Genomic DNA, 8,600 nt, shown 5'->3' with positions numbered 1-8,600 from the left:
AAATTTTTTCCTCTGTATTTCTAGGCTTATAAGCCGGCCCTCCCCCCCCCCCCCCCCCCCCGCATCCTGTGAACAGCTGTGATGCGGTTAATATGCGACTTTTCACCAACGGGTTTCAAAAGGCTGGACCGACAAAGGCGTGATAAGGACGACAGCACAAGCGAAAAGTGAATTTGCCTCAAGATGGAAGCGAAATCGAACGCGAGGTTGAGGATGTGTGGGAGAGGCCGTTCAAATCCGACACAGAAGACGACGATTCCAGTGGTTTCGTGAAGGAGGAATATGAAGAGAATAATCTGTGATGTTTCCTGGTAAGCTGCTGTATTTTTGTTTTAAGCCGCCGTGTTTCAGACACTGTTTGGAAAGAGCATTTAAGATATATATTTGTGCTACTGGTATGTATTTCATTAAAAGTTGCACATTTCTCACTGAGCAGACATCAAAATCCAATGCAGTGAAATCTGCTGTGGTGAACAATGTATTTGCAGTTCTTAATTGTTTGGATTTCATAAAATTGTACACATGATAGTTTACAGCTTCTACTGGTCAACATGGTGCAGTACCAGTTAAAATAGCAGGAGACAAAATGCTACTGTCAGTGCAGAATACTTTAGGCCAGGTTTAGATTGATGTTGAGGTTTAAACGCTTATCTTAATTTAAGGTTCTCCTTAAGAGGACTCCTTTACGTAGAACTACGTTTCCATGAAGCTATGTTCAACATGCATAAGGAAAGGACAAAAGCTGGCAAACTGCAGTTACAGGTACTGAACTCTTAACATCACATAAGCGTATACTCACTGGTCCAGGTTTGGTGTCCACTACAATGCCTGCCAGTAATTGAGATTTTGGTCCTGGAGTCATCTGATCACCCCTGTGTTGTTCCTTTATCTGAGAAAACACATTTAAAAAAAAAAATGCATATACAAACATTTTGACAGGATTTTAGAACAATACAACACTGGTAAAAACAAGGAACATAAAGCTGTTCACTAAGTGGATTCATCAACTCAACATAGATCCTTTTGGATACTTGGGATAAATATGTTTTATGTCATACAGATGTTTGTAATATTTAAAAGTCGAGAGAAATATCTGTTAATATTCACGTTTTATTCAGCTTACAAACTATGGAGCAAATGTAGGATACCCAGTTAGTATAATAATACAAAACAAAGGATATTTTGAATTACTTTCTAAGTGCTATAGGCACCAAAATGTATTCTGGTCACTATGAAGCAATGTGGTCATACTGAGCGAATTTGTGTTAGTTACTTCTTGTGAAGTTCAAAGTAAAAAGATCTCCGGACTCTATTCACTCAAGAAATGAGATTCTGTAACCAAACCTCCCTTTTCCCAGAGATAGAATCAGCTGACATTTCTCTTTTTCTCTCTCGTTTTATTTGGGATAGAGACGTCTCAGAGAACCATTACGAGTCTTAAGTCATTGTTTGGCTTTCCAATGCTACTCTAACGAGGCAGTTTGTTGATTTAGCTGAAAAACCTGGTCTGCCAAAATCAGGATTAGAGACTGATGAATTATTCTGCCTGAAAATCGACCAAGTGGATTATGTGTTAGTTTGAGCTAATCTGTTTTATATGAATAGTTCACTGTTCAGAACAGCAATTATATCAGAACGTCAAAGGAAAACGAACGTACTGCATATAGATTTTTTTTATGTTTGCATATTCTTTTCAATGTGTTAAGATGCATCTTTTATTTTATTTTTTTACTTCCTGTGTTCACATAAAAATGTATATAGATTTTTTAAATTATCACTTATTCTTATAAAAGTAAATAGTCACATATATTCATATTAGTGTTAAAATACAAATTTACAGTTGGGTTTTTTTATTTGCTAGTATTAAAATGTTTCATTGTGTTTATAATTTAAGTAAAAAAAAAATGTTTAAATAAAAAATAAAGAGCCCACCCCTCCCTTAATTAGCTGGTAGCCCAACTATTTGTAAAAAAAGCTTAAACATTTTTTAACTGGTTGTTTTCTTACTGGTTACACTAAACAGTGAAAATAACGACATGTTGTGTTTTGTAGTCAGATTACCTGATACTGACGATCAGTAATTGTTTAAATAACATGTCTGGTTGTTATTTTGAAAGTGATATCCTGAAACCGAGACAGAAATTTTGTTGCGCAGCAAAAACTGACCCGGTTCCTCTTATCCAACACCTCTGTGGGATTTGTGTTCAGTGGGACAAACTGGTTAGGGTCCTCGATTTTTATCGGGGTCCCCACGCTGTTGCCTGGCTGTGATGATTTCATCCACTGAAAATAACCCAAAGCAGATTCATTAGAGAAATTAAAGTAACAACCGCATCTAACGCATGCTTTCTTCCAAACCAACCACAAGAGGGCAGGCTTACATAAAAAGAAAATGTACTTAGCAGAGTTTGTTTCTGCAGCCAGAAGCAGAGGCCGTAACTGTGAACGACTCAGTATCTTGTGAAGGGCGGAGCTTTTAAAAATCAGCGTACCATGATTTTGGTCCTGGGGCTGACATCCCCGCTGGGTGACTGCTCGGGAACGTTGACCTTCAGGTAGCTGTGAGGCGAGGTGAGCCACCTGGTTCTCTCCCTCTGCTGTTTCTGTGCCATGAACTTAAAGGGGCTGCGCAGACCTGGGTCACTGTCGTCCGACGGCACCGCCGACACCGTGGCGGGGATTTCCACGTCGTTCTTGGAACGGGGCTTCTCACGGACAATCGGGTTCCGATAAGAGTAGCCTGTTCTGTATCCCTGTCAGGTCGCGTGCAGAAGGGACAAACAAATGACTAAATGCAACAATTTACATTAGCCGGGCATGAGAGCTGCACTCGAAAACATTTAAAACGCAAACAATCCACAGGCCCCAAAACAGTCGTTTCCATTTAGCTTTTAAATATTTAAACAGACCAAAACATAAACAAACTGTTTTTATGGATTTGCAAAGTCCATGAACGAGAAGATCAAACCTTTTTTCAGTTCGTTAACACATCAAAAGCGGAGTATTAATTAAAATGTTTAGATTGAGGTTGCTTGTGCACCATCCCCACAGATATATATACATATATGTATGTATATATGTATAAATGTGTGTGTGTATCTGCCATTTTTCCACATTGGCCCTTTAATGCAACAGAACAAGCCGGATGGAGCCTGAAGCACAGTTTTAACCAGCACGTCCTCACTAACATGCAAGGACTGAAGACGCATAAAAAATGAATTATTATTTAATGGTATATTCCATTCACAATCTGAGGGATTCCTCAAATCTGCTTCATTTAGAGATGCAGCAAGATCTTGACTTGAGAATCAGATGATTTTCAGACTAGCAGAAACGTTCAAAAATTCCAACTATACATATGAAATTATAATAATCATGACAATGTCAATGTCAATACAAACGTGACAGCAAAGGACTTTTTAAACATGATATGGCATTCTTTATTGTAGAAGTTGTCAGTAAAATACCACAGGAAACAGGAAAAGAGCTGGTCAATCATTATAAAAACGTTTGCCTGCTGTAATACTAATCAAAATCTTGATTATTGATTATTATAAAAAGGGCATTACAAAATACCAATTTTCGTAGATGTAACTGAAACAGTCAAACAGTGAAAGAAGTTGTTCTGAAAAAAGGAAAAAGAAACAATTCCAATCAAAGCGTCCATTTCTGGGGTTTGCAAGCATCATCAGAGATTACTGAGCTCACAATGAATTCTGATTTGTATCAAGATAAATGTATCTTTTAATAATTATAAATGTAATGACAATTGCCCATCCTTAGTGTGTTCATTCGGGTTATGAGAGAGCAATAAAGATAGCAGATAACAGGAAGGCTAAATGGAATAAAATGAGAATTTCACTTCTGTCTGTAATGGCAAGATTTGGAAATGTTGCCAGCATTTTACAAATATCACATTTAAAGTAACAATCTACATTCTGTCTATAGGACTCCTAATGCTAACCACGCTAATCGCTAACATAAGAACACTAAAGGGTGTTATCCGTGACAATAATTATGGATAGCAGTTGACGGCTTCAACGCTGTTCTTCGTACTTCTTAATATTTGGTTTTTACAAACCAGACATCATAAATCCCATCTGAAATTCTGACCCGTCTCAGTTTCTTTTCTTAGTTCAGAAAACTAATGCACTCAACCTAATTTGTTATTCTTTCTGCAAGGGTCTATTGCTTATGATTCATTCCTCACACAACTAGCCCACTTCCCCTTCTGGTTTAAAAGGTCAGACCACCATTTAGGCTTAATGAACTTGTATTTTCACGCGGTAGCCCTTAAAAGCCTTTGAAGAAATGCCAAATATAAACTAGCTGAAATACAGCTGTTCCAATAAGCGGTCTGTGGTTCTCTTAGCTGCCCACAGCGTTCGTTCCCGTCTGAAAAGCTGTGATCGAGTGGACGGGCGGGTAATGACTCCACAGAGTTAACACAGCTGCAGCAGCTGTTTGCGAGAAGTCCACTCAGACTTACAGCCTGACATCTCGTCTGTCCACAGAGCGAGTCGGATGCTTTTTATTATCAGAGCCGGTGCAAAGACAGCGGCTGCAATCAGCCCACAGAAATCCTTAGAGAGGTAAAAGAAAAAAAAAAAAAACCACACCCTGGAAATGGTTCATCGGACTCAGCAACTTAAAAATACAAACACGCTCCATGAGGGGAACGGGAGTACAATCACATAACAATATGATTAATTTACGCAAAATATTACATTAACAAACACATGTAGTCTTTTCATTGTGTTCTCTAATCAGTCGCTTCCTTTGGGAAGGTGAGGTGAGGGGTTCACTCACCAGGTTGTCCAGCATCCTCATTAGGGACTCGAACTCGGCCTCGCCCACCATCCACTTGACCTCGTTGTCAATGACGACCCCGGCGGCAGCCACTCCCTGGGTGCGGGGCTTAAACTTGTCCCTGTCCAGCAGGACAAGGTCGTCCATGGTGCCTGAACACCTCAGAGAATTCACCTAAACGAAGCCGTCAGACATGGGATTTCATTTTGCTAGTTCTTTGTTTGCAGAGTGGTAAAAGCTAAATTATCACTGCGTGAAGTTATAATTTCCCTCATGGGTACAATAAAACGCACTTCAAAAATATGCAAAAGCAACTCAGAGATACTATTATACTATATAATGGAGGGAAGGAAGAACACATGTAGGGAAGAAAAGTATGACACAAGGAAGGAGTAAGAAGTAAGAAGGAATTAAAGGAGAGGCAGAAGGGACATTTCTTTGCAATGAAACAAAAAAGAACAAACATCAAGAAGAAAGAACAGGCAAAAAGAAATTTTACATGACAAAAGAAGGTCAGAGAAAGACAATAGGAGTGGGAAACGTAGGAACAAAAGGGCAGGAGGGAGAAAGGAAGGACACAAGAAAGAAAAAGAGGGACAGACGGACGTAAGGCACAGCATAAGAAAGGCTAGACAAAAGGAAAAGAAGCCAGGAAGTAAGACCAGAAAAAATAAATTTAGGTACGAAGCATAGAAGAAAGCAAGAAAAGATGGAACTGAGGTCAGAAGTAATGAACGGAGGAAATAAGGAAGAAAACAAAGAGATGAAGAGAGTTAAGAAAAAGGAAAAGGAATAAATTCCACAAATGCTACATATTTGTCCATCCTCTTCTTTTCTTTCTCTATACCTATCCATATCTGGAGAATACAAAGGTCTAATTCTGCACATTTTCAGACTTCCTAGACTGTGTAGGAGCTCTGACTGCAAATTTGTGACCAGAACAACAAAAAACAAAACAATCCAACCCAAGAAAAGCCTGACCCAGTTCATATTTGACTTAGATTTGCTTGGAAATCCTGCATGCCAGACATCATCTGCTGCGTGTCTATTTTAGGCGCTGGCTTTATCTCATCCGTCTGACTCATTAATCAACGGATGATGAACAATAACTCGGCTACCTTAGACAGTGGCGAGTGTGAGTACAGGGACACACTTGGGCTGAAATGAGCCCGACGGTGCAGCAGAGGGTAACCGATGAAGAGCATCATTTGCGTACCTGGATTTCACAGGCTTGCTGTGAATGGTACACGTAATGAAAAGCCTCTTCCACTGTTTCTCCCAAGGCGAGCAGCCCATGGTTCCTCAGAAGCATCACCTGAAAAACACATCATGGGATCATGGTATGTGATCTAGCTACTTCAAAGGTCTCGCACTAGTTTCTGTTTTTCTGTTTGAGTTCTAAAAAAACAAAACAAAACAAAAAACTGGATAAGCTTTGATTATTTGAAGCTGGTGAACAAAATTGCTCCATATTCTGCCCGGGCTAACATAAATCTATGTGTTCCGAAAGAAAACGAAACTTGAGCTCTGTTCTCGGCTTTGAAGTTTTAGTAAAACTGCTCAGTTTCTATTGACTGCTTTTGCAGATGCATATCGTGCCTTCAGAGGGTGGGAAGCCTTATGCACTGGCAGCGAAATCTGCAAGGTCGCTGTTTTAGGGGTTGGCAGCAACTACAAACACTGGAAGGGTAAATACCAACCGTATAAAGTTTTCATAAAATAATATGCATGACATTATCTGAACATTTCATTCCATAATTCATGAAAAATACTTAAAACACAAAGAGAAATAAACTAACACTAAATGGTTTAATGACATGGGTGTGGAATAGCATCTCAAATGTGTAACATGCAATGGGAGCAAACTATGAGAGCAAACTTTTATATTTCATCATGTTTCAAAATAAGTTGTGTTCTCCTCTTAATTACTTTAAATCTCTAATGATGTGTTTGGCACAACTAAGATGTTGTGCATAGTTCCCACACACAATGGTTCACAATGTAACATATTATGTTTTTTCTAACTAGTAAACATCAAAACAAAACTGTACATGTTTTAGGTCAATATACCGGCAATATTCATATTTGCTACATTTTAGAAGTACCCTCTTTAGTTTTTATACCATGACTCCATGTGTTTTTGGCACATATTTTTTAACATTCAAATTTGTTGCTATAGCCCTCTTTCGGTCCAATAACCATCCGTGTGCAGCAACAGATGTAGTCTTTCAAAACAGAAATTTATAGTGGAACATCTCTGGAAAAGTTTTGAGGCTGTATCTTTTTAGAAACTATGCATACAGTCTAATAATTAAGCCGTGCCTAGTGGCACGTATAGCCATGATTAAACCGGTTCAACAAAACATTCATAGACTCCCTTGTGTGTGAAACATTATGATATAATAAGCCTGCCTCATGTTAATGCGAGCAAGCTGTTAATGAGGTGCTTCAGTTTCGCGGTACCTTGGCAGTCGGGCCCAGCGCTTTCTGAAACTCCACCTTCTCCTCTTTATTATCCAGGCAGCCATGGTAACCGAAGCAGCTCACGTCTCCCAGCAGCAAAGCCTCCTGGGAAATGGGCAGGATTCCACATTTCATCGAGGACACCTGTTAGCGTGGGATGAAAACAAGCGAGACTGTGATGCGCCAGCGTCTTCAACAGAAGCACTGATTTTTTTTTTTTCTTTTCTTTTTTTGCTCTTGGGCACAAATAAAGACGCAGTTTTATAGCGATGCTTGCAGTGTGCTCTGCGTTTTACGGTGAGGCTTCAAAAGAGATGGTAAAAATACATTACAGGGGCTCTGTACCTGAGCCAACCAGGCATGCGAGAGGCTGCTTTTCACTTGATCATGTTTTTCAGCTGTAAAGCAGCAACTTTTATGTAGAGTTAAACAAAACAAAAAAGAAAAACTCAATTAAAATATGACCGGGTCATACTTACAGCAGCCGTAGCTGAGGTGTGTATATGGATGATGCATTTCACGTCGGGGCGCATCGAGTAAATGGCAGCATGAGGAGCGAATCCAAAGTGGTCAGGGCCCAGGTCAGTGGAACCCTGGTCCACAACGTCACCCACTATGTTCACTTTTACCTACATGTGATGCAAGAAACAAAAACAAACAAAAAAACACAAGCCCATACATAAAAGCAAATCTGCTGCAACCATCTTTCCTACTCAGGTCTTTATTAACTTGCTGGATGGTGATTTATTGTAGGTTCAACTTTGCATGACGCAGCCACCACCGTGTTTCACGGTGTGTTCAAGGTGATGTGCAGTGTGAATTTTCTGACAAGAGCTTTGCATGTAAGACAAATAGTTCAAGCTGGAGAAAGAATTTCAATTATTGAAGTCACTGATTGATGTCAGTGTTTCTCTTTTGTATTTTAATTTCGTTAGAATGGGGCGTGATGTGCTTAAAAAAAATAAAAATCATACAGCCTGCTTTATGCTGCCAAAGAGGTTATTTTTAGATGGGGTTTTTATTCTACCATCTGGCAGTGATCAAGCCTCGTTTTGGTCAGCGAAACTAAACAAAAAACAAATTAAAAAAACAGTGAATAAAACCCATTTATTCTTGACTCAGTAATGGTGACAAATACATCTTCATCTAGGACCACAGTGTTTTTTGTCATTTTTTGGATACAAAAACTGTTTTTTGTATCTATTTGTATTAAACTTGTCTGATTGGTTTTATATATATATATATATATATATATATATATATATATATATATATATATATATATATATATATATATAATATATATAATAAATAAAAATAAATAAAAA

At 38.7% G+C, this 8,600-nt stretch overlaps 1 protein-coding gene across 3 annotated transcripts in view; it reads right to left on the bottom strand.

The window, feature by feature from the left end:
• Positions 1-8,600, bottom strand: part of add3b (adducin 3 (gamma) b) — a 34,749-nt gene that overhangs the window by 6,316 nt on the left and 19,833 nt on the right. For all 3 annotated transcript variants that reach the window (XM_015032866.1, XM_015032867.1, XM_015032868.1), the window contains 7 exons: positions 7,752-7,901; positions 7,273-7,416; positions 6,026-6,124; positions 4,810-4,983; positions 2,493-2,753; positions 2,167-2,283; positions 800-889 (listed from right to left, as the gene is read on the bottom strand). In XM_015032866.1, the coding sequence (XP_014888352.1) occupies positions 800-889; positions 2,167-2,283; positions 2,493-2,753; positions 4,810-4,983; positions 6,026-6,124; positions 7,273-7,416; positions 7,752-7,901 (1,035 nt within the window). The remainder of the gene's footprint in view (positions 1-799; positions 890-2,166; positions 2,284-2,492; positions 2,754-4,809; positions 4,984-6,025; positions 6,125-7,272; positions 7,417-7,751; positions 7,902-8,600) is intronic.

Source organism: Poecilia latipinna, unplaced genomic scaffold (genome assembly GCF_001443285.1).
Source record: "Poecilia latipinna isolate Pla-1442-1.1 unplaced genomic scaffold, P_latipinna-1.0 Scaffold252, whole genome shotgun sequence".
In the NCBI taxonomy this organism is placed as follows: domain Eukaryota; kingdom Metazoa; phylum Chordata; class Actinopteri; order Cyprinodontiformes; family Poeciliidae; genus Poecilia; species Poecilia latipinna.
The sequence above is the reverse complement of the archived record's forward strand: the minus strand, read 5'-3'. Positions and strand labels throughout refer to the sequence as shown.